This window comes from Astyanax mexicanus, chromosome 15 (genome assembly GCF_023375975.1).
Source record: "Astyanax mexicanus isolate ESR-SI-001 chromosome 15, AstMex3_surface, whole genome shotgun sequence".
NCBI classification, from domain to species: domain Eukaryota; kingdom Metazoa; phylum Chordata; class Actinopteri; order Characiformes; family Acestrorhamphidae; genus Astyanax; species Astyanax mexicanus.
The window spans coordinates 32,930,684-32,952,520 of record NC_064422.1 but is presented as its reverse complement, the minus strand read 5'-3'; the positions used below and the strand labels follow the sequence as shown (position 1 = coordinate 32,952,520).

The 21,837-nt window shown below is 41.9% G+C and overlaps 1 protein-coding gene and 1 long non-coding RNA gene across 3 annotated transcripts in view; one reads left to right on the top strand and one right to left on the bottom strand.

The window, feature by feature from the left end:
• bahcc1b (BAH domain and coiled-coil containing 1b) overlaps nucleotides 1-21,034 on the top strand; it is a 111,358-nt gene extending 90,324 nt beyond the window's left edge. For both annotated transcript variants that reach the window (XM_007259297.4, XM_015608380.3), the window contains exons 14-29: nucleotides 15-122; nucleotides 6,592-6,712; nucleotides 6,945-7,134; nucleotides 7,489-7,698; nucleotides 8,567-8,731; nucleotides 8,824-9,056; nucleotides 9,163-9,240; nucleotides 10,032-10,182; nucleotides 11,320-11,437; nucleotides 11,638-11,713; nucleotides 14,262-14,370; nucleotides 14,645-14,761; nucleotides 14,919-15,068; nucleotides 15,624-16,837; nucleotides 16,956-17,192; nucleotides 18,427-21,034. In XM_007259297.4, the coding sequence (XP_007259359.3) occupies nucleotides 15-122; nucleotides 6,592-6,712; nucleotides 6,945-7,134; nucleotides 7,489-7,698; nucleotides 8,567-8,731; nucleotides 8,824-9,056; nucleotides 9,163-9,240; nucleotides 10,032-10,182; nucleotides 11,320-11,437; nucleotides 11,638-11,713; nucleotides 14,262-14,370; nucleotides 14,645-14,761; nucleotides 14,919-15,068; nucleotides 15,624-16,837; nucleotides 16,956-17,192; nucleotides 18,427-18,645 (3,496 nt within the window). In that variant the 3' untranslated portion in view covers nucleotides 18,646-21,034. The remainder of the gene's footprint in view (nucleotides 1-14; nucleotides 123-6,591; nucleotides 6,713-6,944; nucleotides 7,135-7,488; nucleotides 7,699-8,566; nucleotides 8,732-8,823; nucleotides 9,057-9,162; nucleotides 9,241-10,031; nucleotides 10,183-11,319; nucleotides 11,438-11,637; nucleotides 11,714-14,261; nucleotides 14,371-14,644; nucleotides 14,762-14,918; nucleotides 15,069-15,623; nucleotides 16,838-16,955; nucleotides 17,193-18,426) is intronic.
• LOC125781203 (uncharacterized) lies at nucleotides 14,411-15,033 on the bottom strand. Its single transcript, XR_007424421.1, has 2 exons — nucleotides 14,899-15,033; nucleotides 14,411-14,785 (listed from the first exon to the last, which is right to left on the bottom strand). It is a non-coding gene; the product is annotated as an uncharacterized LOC125781203 (long non-coding RNA).
• Nucleotides 21,035-21,837: the final 803 nt, after the last annotated feature.

The window sequence follows — 21,837 nt, the reverse complement described above, 5'->3', positions numbered from 1 at the left end:
TGTTCTTCTAACAGAAGAGAGGATACCTCAAGAAGCCCAGCCCGCAGAGGCCCGGGTAGGCCACGAAAACGCAAGCCCACCCCTGGACCCCCTGCCCCAACAGATACCCTCAAAAGGGTCAAGTGAGTGCCTCTTGTGTTTGTCATAACCTGTGTGTGAGAAAAACAGTGTGTGAGTGACAGAGTGATGGAAAACGAATAGAGAATGAATGTGAATCACAAACTCGACGCTTCTCTCATCTTGGTGAACATTTTTACTATTCAGCCAAAAAACACAGCAGAACTAATCACCTGACTTTTTATTAATTTAATATTAATTAAATATTGTTACTACTCACTGTAAACACTATACTCAACACTATAACACGTAGTATACATTTTGTGGCCTTAACTGTATCAGATGTTCAACTAACTGTTAACAAGTATGACTGCTAGGAATCACATAATTCTGCACATCTTAATTAATCTTACTGATTTGACTAGCAGCCGGTTTTAAAAATAGGTAAAAATTCCTTTAACCCCCTGGATTTGACAAGCGCAACAGTATGTAAAATGTAATGTTTATTAATTGTGTTTTGGCAATAATACAACACAGAAATATGATTCAAACATTTCCGCAATTAGTACACCCTTTCAGTTGTGTCAGATTGTGCATGTGCAGTTTTCAGTTGAAGCCCAGTGTGTGATTCTTTGCCTTGTTGAAGAAGCAAGTGTGGAAGGTTGCATTTCACAATTATCCATTTAAATTAGACAAAATGTGGAAAGCCATTGGAGTTTATTCAGATAAACTGGAGTAGAAAATGGGCTCTTCACATTCTCCACAGAGAGAATGAATGATAAATGAAAGGTCTAAAGCAGAGATCAGTAATAACTAGCTAACTAACCAAGCTCTCGACATTTAAGGCTGCTGTGGATTACCGCATCCAGTTGATGCGGTAAACACCTCTTACTGGCGCAGTTCCTGTCATTCATTGTGTATAAGTAAATGAGGCTCAAAGGCTGGTATCAGTTTAAACGAGGCAGACTAAATGCTTAATCAGTGCAAAGAGCCCTCCATTAATCATATTTATAACTTCCATTGATTATCTACAAGTGTTGTAAGTCCTCCTCACCCCTGTCGTGCCAACGATATTAATTTGATAAAACGAAGTGTCCAAATGCCTGCATGAAGTCAGAGCAGGAAGTTATCACTGTGATGAATGTGCTTTCTCTCCTGAGATGCACCTCTGTTTACGCCAGGCCTCAGACGTTTTGATAAACTCGGTCAAACCAGTTTACCCCACCTGATTAAGAAAACTCCTGTTTTATTATGGGCCAGGCTGATTAGTGGAGCTCTAATGAGAAGCGGGAGACTGAAGCTTAATTACACATGCTTTACCCACTCTGCATTTATCCACGCCATTAATAATGCCCTCCGCCAAATAAAACAAATGACAACTTCCTGCCACTGGAATTTATCAGAGTCGTAAAGTCCTGTTTTTGGAGTGCCTGAAGGGGAGAGGAAGCACAGCAGAGCACTGGCTTTCTGTTTTCGGGTTATGTGTGTTGTTTGTGTATTTTTCATGTCAGACTAAATCCGATATTGTTGGGTAATCTAACTGTAAACGGTGGCCTTACTGTGTGTTCTGAGGATTATAGAAAGCAGGACAATTTTATTGACTGTAATGGGTTGTAATATTGTTCTATCGTGGAATGTGTGTGTGTGTGTCTCTCTCTCTTTCTCTCGGAGGGTTGTCCCCAGGCAGCGTGTTGCAGGCAGAAGCTGTAAGAGGTCAGAGGTCTTTAAGAGAGGTTAGGAGTGCTGACAGGTCCTCATGCCCTTGCCACCAAGCTCAAATCTAAGGAGCAGGGCTGTCATGTGACTCGCACAAGAGTGTGATATCCCCTCACTCACTGCACACATACTGGGCCCATATCCTCCATTCATATGCTTACTGAAGTAGAAAAAAAACACATACATTAGTGACTGAGATAGAAATCAGTCATTCAGTATGGTAAAGAAAACTCACATTTCTTTACAGTAATAATAAGAGGTAATAATAGAAAATATTTTTTTTGTGACTGGCATTACTACCCACAGTGGACAGCTCAGTGGGTGGTAATGATCGTGACTGGTAATGTATGGCTAAAATTTGCCATATAGGAACAGACAAGTGACTTACATGCAAGCTCAATGCAGGAGTCCCGAAACACGTCCCGCAGGTCAGTGCAGTGCAGTGCAGCATTCTCTAGCTTCCATGTAACATGACAGAAGTCATGGGACATGTGCCATGACAGTGTACAGTGTATGTACTGCGCATCATAAAATAATACATACAGGACCTGTGCCACGTGTGACTGTTCACAGCACTGAAAATCATAAATATCATCACAAGGTGGAACTTCTAGAAATCGATTACCCCTCCTTGAAGAGGTGCTCCTACTGCTGCACACTGCCATTCTGTCACCCAGTCTTGTTCTCTCTCTCTTTCCTTCTTTCTCCCCCTCTCTCTCTCTCTCTCTCTCTAATCAATCCGCTGCTCTGAATGGCATTACTGTGTAATCCTGACCTCTCTTAGGAGAAGGGCCTTTGTAATTAGGGGGCTGTGAATTCTCTAGCAGTGTGTCTGAGACACCCCTCCCCTCTTTGCACACACACACACACACACACACACACAAGCTCTCCACTCCCACTGGCTTGGCTGCTAACAGCAGGAATGTGACTCAGGTTTGACACAGGGGCTGAAGGGGGTCGTCAAGGTTCAGGAGGTCAGGAGGTCGTCGTCGGGTGGCGACAGGCGGGGCGGGGGGAAGGCAGATTCTGTCAGCTCTGTTCACACACTGGGCTTTAATAGGCAGCCCCGCCACGGCCCTCACCTAGCCCAAACAATCGGCCGGCGAAGCTCGCTCCAGGGCCGGTGTTAGGTTACGCTTGAGTTTCCACAGTGACCTGCTCTCTCGTGGCAGTGGGGGGGTTGGTGGGGCAGAGGGGTGGGTTTAGACGCTGGGTGCTGTATTCAAATGCAGCTGACATGGAATACAGATGCACTTTGTGTCAAGGAGAGAATCCTTCTCTCGCACTGAGCAAAGCTCTATTCTTTTTTTCAGTAGATAAGGAAAAGCCTCTTTCTGGCCCCTAATGGCCACAGTGGAGCTGGGGAGCAACACGCCTGTGCTGAGAGAGAGAGACCTACATGAGAAAAAAAATGAAAGACATTATGGAAGTAGTGATGTAGAGAGGCTAAATTGCATTGTAAAATGAAGGGTATTAATATAATGATGGGCATACATTTACATTTATGGTATTTGATTGATGTTATAATAATGTAATTAAATGTATCATTAATGATATTGTATGTGTTAGTTGGCTAACCCCAATTATACCAATTGCTTATGCTGTATTTAAGCACTTATGTTATGTCCACATGTATCCATATATATTTAAAGGACTAAAAATAGAGATTCCACTCCCTCTATTTTGGAAAATATTTCCATCCACACAGACAAGAATGCTTGCATGAGCGTGCTTGTCCTGTGAACTTGTAGTAAAACAGTATTTACATTTATCCATGTCATAATCTAAAGTCTAGTGGTATCTAGATATATGCACACATTGTGATGTCAGCATTTTCATAATCAATTTTTTACCCCAAGTTTTAGTGACTAAAAGCAGCATTTTTGTGTGGATGCCAAAACATCCCTAAAACATCATGAAAATTCCTAGATTTGAAAAGTATCTGGATACGTGTAGGCAAGACCTTAATATACAGAATCTATTGTCTCACACACCAGAAATCCCTGCAGCTCTATTTTTGCTATTTTTTACCTATTTACTAAAACTAAATTTTCCTGTTCATGTTACTCTTTACATTGAGTTTAGGTTTTATGAAAGGACCTGTAGAAAGCCCTACAACAACTTCCATTGAATATTAAGAATGTTCCTTTTTCTTTCCACTTTGGAAAGGTATTCTTTGTGTTATAAATATTATTACATTATAGTTATTTCTGTTTAATAATACTAAATAAACTAAACAGTGCCAGTATATTTTATTGCTGCAGTTTCTGTTGGTCCATTAATCATTAACTGTTCTTACAATGTAAAGGGCTGCTAGGTTATGACAGTGCTATGCTTTTGTTTAGTAAAAGTGAATTCTTTTGAGGGGTGTATGGGGTGAACTTATTGGAGAGTTGTTTTATGGGGTCCCTGGCAGGGTTGGGGGGTGGTATACCTGGGTTGGGTATCAGGGCTAGATAGTTGCATCTATGCTGAGTGTGGTGGCGGGTCGATAGAGGTTAGTGTCTATCGATCCAGCCCTGCAGCTCAGGTCAGCCAACAGACTCCCTTAGGACTGCTTTCTCTCTTTCTCTTGTGCTCTCTTTTTGTGTATCATTATCTTTCAATACTCTCTTACTATCTCTTTCTATTTCATTTACTATTCTCTTGTTTCCATTCTTGTTGTATTCTGCTTAATCTCTTTTTCACATCTCTCTTCTTTCTGTACCTTTTTCTGCTTTTTCTTTGGTATGGTTGGGGGGTTGGGCCGTGTTTGGTATCTGTCAGACAGAGAACTGATGATGCAGGTTGGTGTGTGTGGGTCTACATTATATGCGGGTGTTTTTGCATTTATCTGAACAGTGGAAAAAACTGTAAATGATCCTGAGCCCGGAAAGGGGATAATAAAATATGAATAATTTGAGGGAACAATTAAAAAAAAAAAAAATTTTTTTTTTTTTTTTTTTTTGCAGCTTTAGAAGTTTCAGCTACTGTTCACACATGCTCTGGCTGTTTTACAGAAAGAAGTTTCTCGTGAGCAAAAGAAAAGCTTCCCCACTGAGTTTTTTGGACTGTGCTTCTTGCTCTACCTCCCCTCACTCCCCCCCACCCATCTGTCCTGGCCATGAATCTCCTGGCTCTCTCTGCAGGCGCCCCCCCCCCCCCCCCCCCCCCTTCACTCTGCCCACCCCATACTCCATCCCGTCCCCATCCTTACTGAAGGCCTGGCGGAGGTTCTTTGTAGCAGTGCTGGGGGGCAGGGGGGGTTGGGTACACAGGACACTGATGCCTTCTGACAGCACTGGCCAGAGTAAAGGGCAGCCAGCCAGCACTAAGACAGCTGAGCGGAAGAGCGAAGCGCAACACAGCCGATCCTGTGCTCTTTTAGACTCTGTTAGGTGGGAGTGAGTGTGGCTCTGTTTGTGTGTTTGAACTAGGGGTTTATCTGTCCATACGTCTTCACACATTGTATTTCCGTTGTCATTGAGAGGCTCACAACATTGTCCACATTTCATCACTCATGGCATATTCAGTAAGCTGATTGGCAAATCAGCACAAATTTAGTCAGAAACCTAGAATAAGAACTATGTTTTTATTTAGAATCATTGTTTGTAGCATCAATTTTCATTTTAATTCTAAACAGGAACATAGTTATTAAGTAAGCTAGCTCATCTAATCTGTTTTCCTGTTCTTTTTTTCAGTTTTTTTCCAGTTTTTTTTTCTCTGTTGAGAAGATTATGCAATTAGTTATACTCAAATATCTGACCTAATTTGTGAACAATAAAAATAAATTGAATTGGGGAAATGAAAAAATTAGCTGCTACTGACCACTGAAAGCATTATTTTATCCACTATGATGCAGTTAGAGTTTAAACTCTCACCTGTAATTATGCCTGGGGCCTTTGTGTACAAAAATTAGATGAAGAACTCAAATTTTTAATCATTCTGACTGTACAAAAGCGGTAACGTTTAAAATCATTCTTTATTGGGTTTTTGCGTGGCTATTGGCATGTGGAATACAGATGGACCTCTTGCACGGGGCACCGCTGAGGTGTCTGCTTTGTCACTGTGCCAGCAGTTGCTAAGACATGGGGGCATGGCATTCACCAACCGCACGCCGCTGTAGCCTCTGACACCGGCCTGCCAATCATTCCAGCGTGACTGACGGGCAGGCTGACAGCGGCCCCGCCCCTCTGAGCAGTGACTAAGGCGAGCCTGTGGCGATTTTGAAGTGGCTGTCTGCAGCTCAGGGAGGAAAAATGCTGACACTCGCACACAGCAAAACGAGAGCCCAGCCATGGGCCGCATGGAGTGTGTGTAAGCTCAACCCAATTTCAATTTAATAGGTCTGCTAGATGGCTGGCAGACACACACACATACACATACACACTCGCTCACTCTCAGTAGCCCTCCCGAAGGCCACTGAATTGTGCTCCTTTGTATGGGAAGAGATGCATTGATATGGTAATAAGAGAGAGAGGGGCTTGTATTAATGTAATGCCGGAATCCGCTGCCCTAAAACCATTGGTGCCGAATGAAAAAAGAGTGAGAAAACAGGCAGAGGGAGAAACAAGAGGGAAAAAAGAACAAACAAAATTATGAGTGGGAGGTTGCTTAACCAGCACTTCACTCGGATATTTCTCGGTTTGCCGTCAGATCCCAATTTTTCAAGCGTGCGGCAGGGAAAGGGGCCCCTGCCTCTCCATTCATCAAAGGCTGAAAAGAGGGTTATTAGAAAGCCACGAAGAGGGAAGGCAAGCCCTCCACTCCCCTCTGATCTCTCCTTTTCATCCCCTGCTCCCCACTCCGCTCATGAATTCTCTCTGTTGTGATGGACAGGTCGACGGGAACGGGGCCGGGCCTGCTGGCAGCGGACGAGGAGCTGGCTGGAGGCGGGGACAAACACAGGAAGAGGAAGAAGATGGCCAACAGCACCTACCATCACATCAGCGGCACACAGGTGAGCAGAGCATCACTGCCCACTGCAGAGTTTTTACCAAAGCCAGAGTTTCTCTAAATGTTCTGAATGTGAGGTAGTGAAGAACAGTACAGTGTAGTGCATATACCGTATTCCAACTATATTAGTTTATTACAGAAAAGAGACTCATAACAGATTCCTAAGGGCATCTCTCACATTCAACTTCAATCCCTCCCCTCTCTCATCCTCTTTCCTTGTTTTTTTCTTTCTTCAGTTGAAGGCTCCCTGTAGGCAGAGAGGCAGGCCAAGACTGCTGAGCTCCAAGATGGTCCAGCTTAAGCAGAAGGCCAAAGCCAAGCGTGGTTCCAGAGGGGAGAGCATGCTTTGTCACAGAGAGAAGGCTGCTTCCGGCTCTTCTGCTGAGAACACCAATAGCAACAAGGCTGGAGGCCACAGTGACACAGGTATAACCCACTGCAAAAGACACTTTTCCTAGCACTTCTGAACAGCTGGAGATAAAAACAAAAACAAACACATGCTGGAAATGTTACACGATCGTGACAAAGTAATAAATGGTTTGAAAAGCAATTATTATATTGTCATCCTTTTAATTATTTCAAGTGAACAGAATGGGCCTGCATAAATTTTCCATGGATATGATTTGTCCTTCAAAACAATTATTACAGCAGTCAATCAAACAAAATGCTGTCTTGTTCCATCATTTCATTGTCTTGTCCCATTGAAGCAATACCAGAGGATCTAGACACGAAAACTTTTTTTGTATTATTATTGTTTAATTTTGTGGTCCTTTCCAACAGGGAGTGCCGAGACAGGAGTGAGTCAGAGTTCAGACGGTCAGCATGTAATGATGCGAAGAGGGCGGAAGGCAAAGGTCAGTCTGGGCCCGGCCTCATCTCACCTGGAACCTCGAACACCACAGATGCTGCCCAATGCAGCTTCGTCCAGCAGCAGGCAGGAGACGACAGCGAAGGACATCTCTCCCTTGGACAGCGAAGTGTCCGAGCCAGGTGAGTTATGGCCTATCCGCAGAGGGAATGAGATGTATCCCACCATGTCGACTAGTAGACCCCCAACATCCCTGCTCATCTGTCAGGCCGTTAAAAATATTAACGACTTCTCCTCAGGCATGTCTCCCCAAAACCTGAGCTGCAATGTGAGCTGCCGTTGCGCTGGTTTTAGAATGTCGCACCCTGTGGGCAAAAACAGGGGACAGTCCAAAGCCCAGTCCGGACCTGCTCTGTGGCTTTTATCAGCACTTACAAGAAATAATGGCGTATAAGTGAGCGAAGTGAGGATGAAGCCAAAGAATCTGAATGTTAATATGAGCTAAGCCTGCGGTTCAGCTGAGCCTTGTTGTTGGCGCTGTGTTAATTACCCTGAAAGTTATCCTTTTCACATTTCACAGGCATGCGAGAGTGTTGACGAGTGCCCTGTAAGTGACAAGTGTGTTGGCACTGTGTTGACACTCGACACTGTTGCTACTGTGCCATCTCTGCTCTATGTGCGACATGCTGTCTACAGTGGGCTCCTGCCAATAGAGATCTGTGACTTTTGAGCGTGGGTGTGTGGATAGGTGCATAGGTGCGTAGTATGCGGTTGTGGGAAAGGGGGGGGGCAGCTAGTTGTTGGCTGGTCAGTAAAAGCCTAGTGGTCAAACCTGTCAGTGCTTTGGCCTCAGCAACTGTCATAGTTCCTGCAGACGCTGACAACTATAGCCACATTTGACTCGCATAATGTGAACTTTGCTAAGTATCGAACAAACCATACAGTGAGAAGAGTCATCACGGTGCTTTTACAGTAATTGCCTCCGATGCCCTCTGAGTATTGAAGTGCAGTCGGGATGTCAATCCATTAAATCGATCCTTCATCCCACAGAGGAGGAAGATGATGGCGTGTATGACAGCGAAGAAGTGCCAGAGGACATCAAGAATCTATCTTCTAAAGAGCAGCTGTCTGAAGCTGGTGGTCCCTCCTCCTCCCCCACAGTTGAGCTGGAAGCTGGTCAGAAAGTCAAGAGCAAGAAGGAAAGACAAGGGCTTGGTGAGTGTTGCACACTTTCAGGCCAAGCCCAAATTAAATGCAAAGGCCAGATCGTAACTATTCTCATTCTCCTCTCCTGCTTTTTCTTTTAGGACTTGTGCATATGTCACTTTCCAAGGGGGAAGGGAAGGAGAGGAAGAAAGCTCCCTGTAGACCAGCACAGGTTGGTGCAGACCAGAATCATTTGCCGATGGAGAAGAGATCGAGTGGGCTCAGATGGAGGGACGGTTCACAAGGAAACAGCGTTTATCCTAACAATGTCCTCAAAAACATCCCAAATCAACTGGAGAGGACAACTAGAAAGGGCACAGTAGTCCTTGGAAAGGTCAGTGGATCCCTGAAAATAACTCTAGTATAATGGCTGAAGTTATTTTCAGTAATGGCTAGATTCATATTAATTTAAACTTTACCGACCTCTATTATCATTTCAGAGGAGAAGCTGTTGGCTCGAACCCGTTTCATCTCAAAGTGATGACATCATCTGGAGCCGAAAGATCAAGAACCAACAGGTGAGAAAAGCTACCTGTCAGTGGATTTAGAACTGGAGGTCAGAATCCAGAGAGACAGCGGCTCACAGATACGCAGCTGTAGCACCACACAGCAATCGCTGTTGTCCTGTTGCCATGACTGCCTATATCTCACCGATTCGCCCTCATGGTAGCCATAAAAAACTCATCGTGCTGAGAGGGATTATGCAACCTCGCGTGTTTCCAACCATCACAGCCTCTCATAAATCTGCCCACAATGAAGATAAGACGGGAGCCGCCTGCTAATTCACAGGCTGAATCATGCATTGTCTAAATAAAACAGTCAATAGTTTTGAAAAGATTTACCCAGAAGCGTCAAGGCTGTCACCCTCGGCCTCTGTGAGGTCATCATCAAGGTGTTGCAAGAGGACTTTGCCTGCCCAATCAGAGGCGGTGAGGGGGAGAATTCCTGCTCCCCTACAAGGAAGCAGATAAAGAACAAAGCCTTAAGCCTACACACACATCATTCATCACCTCTGCCTTGCCCTGGAGACACAGTAGTAAAATGAAAACTAGACATCTTGTCCTGCAGTGGCGAAACCTTTCACAAGAATATATTATAAACACACACAAACACAAGAACAAACATGTTATGGGTATATACAAAGGGCAATAATTAATATATATAAATCATGTAATATATATATATATATATATATATATATAGTCCGTATGTGGAATTCTGAATGACAGTGTATAAGTAATGGAAATCTCTTTGTATGTGTTGATACACAAATGCTCACACTCACTCTGGTTTCTGACTGCATTAATAGGCCAAAGGACGAGCCATGAACCAGCTGTTGGAGAGATTTACGGCAGATGAAGGGTTCCGCATGGATGATGACAGCAGCTTCTCGGAAGGAGAGGAGGAGGAGGAAGAAGAAGAAGCCGAGGACAAGCCTCAACAAAGAAATACAGTGTCAGGTGAGCAAACACACCTACTGTATAACTATATTAGTTGAGCTAACTCAATTTAGATTAATCAGAATTTTTACTTAAAATATGTTGTTTAACCTGTAAGGCAGAAAATAGTTGAGTTAGTGGAGTTAATAATATATTTAAGTTGGCCTTACTGTTTTTGTTTATTTAACATTTTGGGAATAAATATGAAATGAGTAATCAGAGTAATGAAATGAGTACAAAAATGTCATTTAACTAATAAACTTTGGTATATTACTGGCAGCTATGCAATGCAATGTATATATAAGTTCAAAGTATAGTTTTTTTTGGCAACCATACATTTTATATTTATTTACATATTATATTTATTTATTTATTTATTTATTTATTTTTACAGGACATTACTGTCAAAAATAGATAGACTTTTACTGTTAAAGAATTGTACCGCAATATAAACAGTTATATTACTTTATACCAGTAAAAAGTCTTAGTATTGCTGATTTTAAAGTTGAGGATTTTTCACTTCAAATCAACAAAACCACTTAAGCTTGCTTCACCTGGACAACAGTCCATAGACCTTATCTTATCTGTTAGCTTCCAAGCTGTTCTGCAAACAGCTAGCTTTAATAATGTATCCATAAACAAAGCTGGTTAGCTACCTAGCATTAGCACACCTCCAATCAGCTGTGTAAGATTTAGTCAGTGATTACAGCTAGAGCCCAGGAGTGCCCCAGCATACCCCAGAGTACCTGCATAATTTAGTCTATTTAGTCCTAACACACCTTTTTAACTAATCAGCTAACTTTTAGGCACTTTATTAGTTGATCCAGGATAGTGAGAGCAGAGATATTCCAGGAACAAAATTAGGAACCACTGCATTAAATGATTAGAAGGGTGACAGGGATCTTCTAAGTCATTTACTACTGAATTTATTGCTGACGTCAATGTTAAAATATTAGTCCACTTCAAACTGTTTTGATAATAAAGACATGCTCTCCACAATTACCTACTCTATGCTGAGCAAAATTAGATTAAAGATACAATACAATTTATACATAAGGTGTGTTTTGTATTTATTCAGGTCATCGTAGCTCAAAACCTCCATTCCCACTGAATCAAATGTATGATTCTGGTGTGTTTCTCTCTTCATTCTCTGTCCAGCTCTGCCTAACTGTGTCCTGACGAAAGAGGCTCTGCGGGATGGGCTGAAAGTGCTGATCTCTAAGGAGGATGAGCTGCTGTATGCTGCCTACGTGCACACGCTGGATCTGCCCGACATGTAAGGCTCTCCAAGTTCATATGGGGCTGAACTGCAGTCTGTATTGTACCATCAGTGGAAAAAACTTGAAGAATGAAAAGAGTAAAGAAAAGGAAACGGGGCAATCAGCACTGAAATAGAGACTGAGCGTTCTATTAAAAGCTTACAGTATTTACAGTAGTCTTACTCTCTGTTCCTTCCTCTGATTCTCTGGATCACAGCTACAGCATTGTCATCGAAGGCGAGAGAGGAAACAGGCCACGGATCTACTCACTGGAACAGCTGCTTCAGGAAGCGGTGAGTCCTCTTTAAACTCTCGTGCCACACAAAACTGACAAGAACTCATATCAGGCTTCTCAACACAGACTTACACACATGCCTACCTCTGTCTCTGTAGAGAAAGCTAGCAGTTAGACCATCTGCGTGTGTGTGTGTGTGTGTGTGTGGCATGTGTGCGTTGAGAGGCAGTTACTTGGCTGCTTACTGTGTAAATTGTCATGATTGGTTAACGAGGGGTTCAAACCTGACTTAAGGCGTGCAGTGCATTTTACATATGTGCATTTTATTGCAATTTTTTTATCTCATTGACCACAAATTCGTCAGCAGAGAAACATTCCAACATCTGCTTGCAATAAAGGTGGAGATACAGTGTGTTGGGAAGTTTGTGTGTGTTTCAGTCTTTTGCTGGGCGATCCTAGTTCATGTTTTGGCACCGCTGTCCGTGTTTTGCTCCAGGTTAGAGACTTGCTCCTAATTCAGACCAGCAGTTTACTGTATCCCTCCATATACTGTTACAGGTGCTTACAGCACACGACTGGTCCCTGTTAGTTCTGCTTTACCCCCCGGGAGGATTTTTACAGGGGGGAGTTGATTTTATTGTTTTATTATTTATTTATTTATCTATCTATTTATTTATGAACATATTTGGGGGGTCGAGCTGTGGGTTACACTTACACGCATAGTTTATCTAAGCCGTCGGGGAGAGGAGCTGATTATACACCGTAAACCAACAGCGCTTTGTTGGCGCGCATTCATTTGAATACATTACATGCGTTGCTTCTTTCATTCATCTCTCTCCGTCTCTGTTTCATGATGGGGAGAAGGGGAAAAAAGAGACCGTCTCACTGCCTGAGCAAGCTTTTGACATGTGGGACCGCCTATCCCAGGCCCAGTTCCCCAGTCTCCCTCAGCCCTCCCCCCCCTAGTGTTGCTTACTGACATATTAGAAAGACAGGTATTTGATGAAGCTCAATTCTTACATTTCTTAAAAGATTGAGCATCAAATATCTAAAGATATCACGTCATCACACAATTCACAAACCACTACAGTACATGATTATTCAAAAAAGCATAACAAAAAGTGACTGTCTGGGTTCAAGCTGGAGTGAATGTGTGCGCACAAGCTGTATTTTAATGCTCAACACTTTGAAGCCTTTTCACCACACTTCCCCTGCAGCTCACCCTACCTGTAAGCCTGGCATTGTTCTCACCAGCAACCTGATCTGTCTAGCATATCTGTGTCTGTGGTTGGGGGGGCGGGGGGGTGTCAGTGTCAGTGCATTAGATAGTTGGCAATAGTTTGTATTTAAAGAGAAATGAATTTTGTATAATTCTGTATAAGTTGTGAGGTATTATCTTATCTATCTGTGAGTGAGTTTAAACATTAGCCAGCATGCTCATTATACTAGTCTGAGCTCTGATGGTGGATGCCAGATGAATGGAACATGATATTCCATTTTAAAGTAGTGCAGGCATTTATCATTCCTCAATCCACAGTGTCATGTGTGTACTGGGAATGTGTTATAGAAGGCATTACCACTCACAGTGGACTGTGCAGTGAGTGGGGGGCAATGATTGCGATCAGCAGCATCTGGCTAGAAATGTCTGTATAAAAAGAGAACCAACTCATTAACATTCAGTGCAGGAGGCCCGCATGCATGCATTGAAAAGCAATTTGTAAATATATTTTATATTGACATACAGTGAACGTTAATGTGTTTTTTACCCTTTTTTTATTTGAAATTACAAGTTTCTGTACCGACAGAAGTAATGTATTCCCCCACTGACTTCTAACTTGATTTTACAGGCATGACAGAAAATCAGCTGCCTCTAAAACTGCAGGAGAATGCACTAATGAAAGCAAACATTTCCTAACGGATCCAAAACCTCAGAGCCTCCGTGGCCAGATAACTACAGGCAAACACACATTAGCCGCCCCGCTCACCACTATCTCCTCATTCCCTCGCCGCCTTTCAGTCTCTTATCAGCCGTTTGCCTCCGACTGCACTACCTGCAGATCTGGGCCAAGGACTAAATCTCCCACCTGCCTGCTCCGTCAAAGGGCCCTCACCACAGCAACCCCGTTTGAGCCTGGCCTGAAAGAGCGCTCAGTGCACTTGCCCATGCCAGGGCAGGCTGTGTAGTAGGAGGGAAGCTGGCAGCTTCACAATAAAGTCATCGATTTAGACTCTTTTTCTCCCCTCTTTTATTTCATTGTTCCCATGCAGACGCCCATTCATTCATTGCCGATTTCCTGTCTTTTGATACCAAGTTCAGACTAAAAAATGTGTCCGGTGGAACAAAATCACAAAACAAGCTCTCAGGAGACAGGGTTGCCCATGGGCGGGCTCAGAGGGGTGTGTGAGAGCTGCGCTCTGTGTGAGCTTGTGTGTTGGATTTCGGGGCCATGGCACAGTGTCAGCTAGAGTATTTTATTCTATTTATTTATGTTTATTCTGAATCCATGTGTGATCAACCTCTTGATAACTGAATATGTTTTTATAATGTTTTCAATATATTCTGTGTTGCACGCTTGATTAAATTGTTATTGGTGTGTTCTTGTCAGGTTTTGGATGTGCGGCTGGAGACAGTAGAGCTTCTTACTGATGGAACAAGAGTGTGTGCATACTGGAGTGAACGTTCCAGGTGTCTGTATCCAGGCTATGTGCGGAGAGGTAAAAACACAAACTTTCAAGACTACACTGAAACCTATGGTCATTTTTGATGCACATCTGACTTGTTTTCATTTATTTTGTGATCATTGTCAACGAGATGTTTTTCCTTTTAACAATTTTCGAAAATGTTTAACTCAAATCATAATTAAATATAATTTAATTTGATAGATAGATAGATCGATAGATAGATCGATAGATAGATCGATCGATCGATCGATCGATCGATCGTTCTTCGTTCGTTCTATTATCTTTACATGCTTGACCTGTTGCGCAGGTGGTCCTGGAGAGGAGCAGAAGGAAGGCTGTGTCATGGTGGAGTTTGACGATGGCGATCGAGGTTGGATTTCTCTGCCAAATATCCGTCTTCTTCCCCCTGGGTACCAGATCTACTGTAAGTTGGCGGTGTATATTGATTCTGTCATTTAAAGGAAAATCCATATGGATTAAAATTCAACTATAAATTTAATATAAATTAATAGATGAATACTGATATTTCATCTAAAACATTACTGTATAATGAAACCTTACATTTAATCTGTAATCTGCAGGTGCAGAGCCATCTCCAGCCCTCCTGACCTCTCCAACTCGCAGAAGACGAAAGAGCTCCACTCAGGAGAAGAGCTCTCAGCAGAGTGATGCTTCCTCAGAGTGGCACGGCAACACAGAGTCAGGAAAGATCATCTGCAAAGCAAAGCCAGGTAAGTGGGGGAAAGTTAGCTTATTTCATTCCAAACACCACAGTTAATGTATGTCATTCAGGTTTGTACAGTCTGCATTAGGTTAGAACTGATGATGTAGGTTATTGTTACCCAGTTGGTCTTTACAGAGTTGATCAGTTTCTCAGTATAAGATTATTTACAAACCTCCATTACTTGATGTTTGGTCAACAACAGGAACCTGGTGCGACTGATGGGGTAAAAACTATATGTGAAATGGATAGAGGTGCCTGAGGGCTAAGTTATGACTGTCTGAACTGTTCAGAAAAATGCCTTGGGACTAACTGAAGGCTGAAATGTGCCAGTCCAACGACTTGTACTCAGCAGATCTTATCTGAAAAAGCACAACAAAAGAGTGGAATCAGATTTACCTCCATTTGAAGTTCTCAGACATATTGATTTCAGCCTGTTGTTCCAAGTCTCTGTGAAAGAACTGCATTTGTCAAAGGAATTTAACAAATGTAAATAGGTCATAATTTATTGAAGTGCTAAATGTACTGGTTGCTTATTCCTTTTTCATGTTTTTTGTCTTAACAGGAAGACCCAAATCTGTCAGTTTGTCAGAAAAGAAATGTCCAAATGAGAATGTAACTGGAAGTGCCTCTGCTATTCTTACCTGGCCAGCAGTCGCCATGTCCAAAAAGAGACCTTCTTTGGATTTGTTCCAGTTCAATGGGCTGTCCCGGAAAACTCTGAAAGGGAAGGACACAGACATGTTTGGCCCCTTACTTGGCTCCACCATGGCCACTCCAGCTAAAGGTATCTTTAGCACGTCCTTTGAGGTGGATTCCTTTAGCAGCATTGCTAATGGTTATACATCCTTTGGTAATCAGCAACTATCGTCCGGGTTATCACTTGGTCACAAAAGCATCTCAAATGTTCGAGGAAAAAGGACAGGAGACAGACGGGAGTACCTGGTTAAACTGGACCACGAAGGAGTTACCTCTCCAAAAACAAAGAATGGAAAAGCACTTATGCTTCTAGGCAATACAGAATTTGAATCTCGATCAGGCCGAATAGAGAAAGGATCTGGGACCAAAGGCATGGGAGAACTGGCCTCTCATATGGACTACTCCCAACCAATGCTACCTGTGAAGGACACCAAGAGGAGTGGCAGCCACCTTCTCAAGGGTTCCTCTGGCATGCGGAAGCAATCTCAGGGTTTAGGTCTTGGCGAGTATGCAGATTATGGGTTGAACTGCCACAGTGACTGCCTGAGCTCCTACTCAGACATAGACGAAGATGAAGAAGATGACGACGCTAGAAGAGCGGCAATGCGCAACACCGGGCGCTTTCTCTCCCGTCTTTCTGTCTCTTCTTCATCCTCAGGATCCTCCAGCTCATCAAGTTCAGGCTCACTGTCCAGTTCTAGTGTCTGCTCCTCTGACAACGACTCCTCCTACAGCTCAGATGAAGAGGAGGCTTCTCGACTTCTCTTGCAGGGATGCCTGTCCTCCCGTCATACAGTCCTCCAACAGCAGCAGCATCCAGACCCACCATCTGCACCTCCACGCCATGCTTTCAGTGCCAAATCTATGGCTGTCACCAGCCAAAAGGCCATGGTCAACAATGGTTCAAGCAAACATCAAAAGAAAAAGGACATCCCCAACAACTCGCTGTCTACAGCACAATCCAAATCCTCAAAGGACTTTCCCAAAAAGCAGAAGATGTCTTCTTCTGAGAGGTCACCAAATTCCTCTTCATTCTTGCCAGCACGTCAATTGTGGAAGTGGTCCGGAAACCCCACTCAGGTGAGTCTCTTCATTGGATGTTACTGTAATAAGGTAAAATGCATGGATTAAAAAATAAATAAATAAAATGTGTGGTAAGTGTTATTATTTAAACCCTGCTGTATGTCTTTGTTATCAGAGACGGGGTCTAAAGGGAAAGGCCCGGAAACTCTTCTATAAGGCTATTGTGCGGGGTAAAGACACTATCCGAGTGGGTGACTGTGCCGTGTTTCTCTCTTCTGGCCGACCTCACCTCCCTTATATTGGCCGCATTGAGAGCCTGTGGGAATCCTGGGCAAGCAATATGGTAGTAAAAGTGAAGTGGTTTTATCATCCTGAAGAGACTAAACTGGGAAAAAGACACCGGGATGGCAAGGTATGTTCCAAACAGTATACAGTACTTTTTGACCTTATGTGAATCTGGTAGTCATCAAGCTTTTGTGATGAATGAACCAATAGAAATTCTCCAAAATTAAAAATGATTGTACACAAAGTGTTTTACATTTTTTTCATGGGAAAACACTGATTATATGACAGTTTAATAGTGTAGTCAGTGTACAGCTTGCAAATTTGCTGTGCCCTTTTAATAACTCAAAACAAAGCCATTAATGTCTAAACCACTGGGAACAAAAGTAAATACACCCCTAAGTGAACATTTTAACAGTTATTTGTAAGGGTTTCAAATGTGTGAATGGGGAGCAGGACTGTTAAATACGGTGTTTTGGGTATAATTCTCTCATACTGGTCACTGGATACACTATTCAACATGATACATGGCAAGAAGATGTGAAAAACAGAATTATTACTCTCCACAAAAATGACATATGCTATAAGAAGTTTGCGTACCTAAAACTGAGCTACACACAATGACCAAAGTCATACAGCAGTTTTCCAGGACAAGTTCCACTCAGAACAGGCCTCACCACGGTCGACCAAAGAAGTTGTTCCATGTGTTCAGAGGCTGGCTTTTTTTATAAATAAAAAAAAAGTGTGAGGAGTACCAGGAAAAACTGCCCCTTGCTTACAGTAGCATCATGGCTGGGGCTACATGAGTGCTTCTTGGAGCTGGAAGCCAAATTCAAACATATATTGTGACATACATAACAACCCAAAACACACCTCTAAGATAACAACTGCCTTGCAGTGGAAGCCCTGTCTCCAGACCTAAACCCTATTGAGCATCTGTGGGGAATCCTCAACAAAAGATAGTGACCAGAAGACAGTGACCAGTATGAGAGAATTGTGCCTAACACACCAAATTTAACTGTCCTGCTCCCCATTCACACCTGAAACCTTGCAACACTGATAAATTATGACAACGTCAAAATTGGGCACAATTTGGCCATTTCCACTTAGAGGGTGTTATTGTAAGGGCACAGAAAATGTATACTGTTATATAGGCTGTACTCTCACTACTTTACATTAAAACAAACTGTCATATCTTCAGTGTTGCTTCATGAAAAGATATAATAAGATTTACAAAATGTGAGAGGTGTAATCACTTGTGTGAAATACTGCATCTACTTAAGCTTCTCAATAAGACCCACGGAAGATTTTTAACATTATCAGTTATTCTTTTTACTTAATCTTTCTCCCTCTTTTTTCCTTAGCATGCCCTGTACCAGTCCTGCCATGAGGATGAAAATGACGTCCAGACCATCTCCCATAAGTGCCAGGTGGTTAGTCGTGCTGAATATGAGCACCTCAGCCACATGAGGAAGCCAAGCAGCAGCAGCAGCAGCAGCCAGGACCTGTACTACCTGGCTGGAACATATGACCCCACTAGCGGTCAGCTGGTCACAGCCGAAGGAGCATCAATCATCTGCTAGCATTCTGTCGTCATGTGGATGTACTACTGAGAAATCATGCCTCCTTGAAGGAGGATCCTGGATAAAAGGGCTGACAATCGAATTGGCTGTGCTCAGAAGAGTCTCAGATCAAGCCCCGGAACTCTACAGACACTATACAGTACTAGTACTCCATGGAATGGGAGCTAGAGCTGCAGTCACTGTCACTGTGGCAGCACCCCACAGTCAGAACACATATATTCAGAAATTCAGATATTCAGAAGGGGAGAAAACTGTGGGTGACTCCCTCACAGACCCCACACAAGCAGCAGCCAAGAAATGGTATTTAAGTTCTCAGTGAAAACGAGGCACTGGACGTTTTTATTATAAGTGGGATTATTTATACTGAACGTTTTGAAGCAGACGGGAAACACAGATTCGCTCTTCTGGAAACCCTGAACAGAGCTGCGTTCACTTTACACTGGTCATCGTAATCATCTTAGCTTCACAAGGACTTTTTTGTATCTCAACTGGACCAAAACTGTGGCATTGTGTGTGTGTGTGTGAGAGTGAGTGTCAGTGAGTGAGTGTGAGGGTGTACAGAATTTTGCCACAAAAGAGATGGAACTGGGTGTCACCCTGGAGACTCAAAGCCCTTCATGGCACTTCAAGTCTTCAAGATTGGGCTGTCCACCGCAAAACAGCGGCAATCTAATGACGTCTTCTGGGCATCCAGGGAACTGATTTTTTAAAAAAATGTCCAGACACCGAATTTTTTAAATAAATTAAGTTAATTGTTTTCTTTTCTTAAAATGAAAAAAAGAAAATGATTTTTTTTCAATCAAGCCATACACTTCAGTACCTCTTGCTTACTGTATCTTCTTATTCAGGTGTATAGTTGTAAAATTGTTTTATTTGATGTATGTAAATATTTAAATATATAAATATATATATAAATATATAAATATAAAAAGGTATAAACTGTAAATATAATATAAATGAAGAGAGAACTCTATTCCTCTTTATTGTTCTTGATTGTGTTATTTTTTTTAATGAAAGAACCGATATGTTTTGTTGATTGTTTTGCTTTGAGAGGTTGAGAGGATCCCTGCACTGTACTGTGACCTGTTCTCTGTGAACTGGGTCATAAGGAGTTGTTATACTGCAAAGTTTGGGGCCGAACAGTCCGCATAGCTTTTGGGAATCTAATGAGGAACAGGCTGTTTCCACTTGCTTATATCTTTTTTTGTTCTCCACACTTCTATTGCTTTTTTCATCGAGCCTCGTCTCAGATTTCATTTGCGTCTTATGTCGTCCTCAGTGTGGATTATGAGTAGAACAAAGGTATGAAAAGCTCTTATGGTAGTCAATACATGTAAGAAAGTCAATAGGTCACTGTATAGCCAGGTCCATACAGTACGTGTGCTAACAGATCAAAATCTGGCTTCCCAAATACAAACCAAAGCACCTCGTTTAGGGTTTTGTTACAGATTGCAATAACTGAAATGAATGAAGTGACTGTAAATAGATTATAAGGCATGGGAGCCCTGCAATTATGTTGGATGATATAAATTAAGATCATTGACAATGTTCTAACTCATTGTGGTGCAGTTACCTTTTCATTTTGCTTTAAAAAGGCTGAAACAGGTTGAGGTTTTAGCGATGTTTCTGCAGTGTGTTTTGTGGTGTTGCTGCCCGCGGTGGGGGTGGTGTTGGTAACAGCGGTGCCGTGGTGAGGATGGATGATGCAGCACATTAACAGGCACTTCAGGCACTTAAAGGCTTCTGAAGTCATGTGATCATGAAGGACAATCAGAACCTGCGTGAGAGGGTGGTTTAAAACGGATCAAATCTTAATGTTGCCTCTCGTCACTTTTTTATTCATGCTTTGCCAAAAATTAGTTTTTTTATTTTTATCCTCCTGTCTATCTGTCTGTCTGTCATACATTTGTTTTTGCTCTGTTTTATTTGATATGCAAGCCTGTAAAGACTGTTCAGTGTAGATTTGTGGAGAAGGACAGAAATGCCTTTCAGTTCTTAAGAATGACTAACTTTTTAAACGACTTTGTCGCTGTTACACTGCAGAAGCAAAAGCTTTAAACAAAATCAGATGTGAAAATCATGTGAAGTCACTTTTTTGGGTCTATAAAAGAAGAGATGTTATTTTCATAAACACTGGATTCAATGCTGAATATTGTGACACTGGCATCAGCAATATGCCAGGATGTTGCTCAAGCCTCAGAAAAAAAGTGGATTCATTGTACATGCTGACTATGAGACCCACTGGGAATTCATTTTTTGGGGCAGGGTTAATGTACTTTTTGACATTGTGGGGAATACAACTAAGATATTTGCATTGTTTAGACAAGTTATTTATGTTAATTTTATTGCATTTGTGTTGCATTTCATTAAAAAATGATTCTAAAAATCATACATGTCGAAGCTTAGTTATTTTATGCCTTTATGCCTTTTACTCTATTGTTGAGAGAAATGTATTTTAGTACAGGCCAAGTGTACGTGTTTTTTTCAAAATTAAGGCAAGTGAAAAACGTGCATATAGTTTGGCATATATAGTCTTATATATTTTGGTCATTTTGGTGCAAAACTGCAAGAAGATTTTTTCCATTTATTTATTATGTATTACTCTTCAGGGAACTGTCCTAAATCATTTCCTCACAGTTTAAATGAAAAAAAAAAAACCTGCTCTTTAGAAAAAGATTCTAAATTACTGCCAGTACTGATATATGTTTTCACATTAAAATTAAGCCAAGTGGAAAAATGTCAAAAACACACAAACTTAAGGCTATAGACTTAAATTTTTTGGGGGCATTTTTGGTGCAAAACTTTAGATTATTTCCATATTTGATTAGGATTTAAAAATCTTCCATGGACTATAAGATGTTGCCCCAATGATTTAAAGCACAACAAAGCTGTATTTTCAGAACAATGAATCCATAAGTGAAAAATGGTCAAAAATGCACAAGAACGCAAGGCTATAGTCTTATAATCCTATTTTAGGAGTTGTTTTCATGCTTATTTGATCTACTATATTTAGGGGACACATCCTAAACCAAATTTTCTTTAAGAATAATGAATCAGTTACCATCAGTACTCATGTTATTGATGCACTGATAAATCTATCTTTCCTAAAATTTATAGTATATTACATATTTTTCAGCACAGACACATATTCTTACTGATATACTTGTTTCTCATCAGAATTAGGTCAAGTGA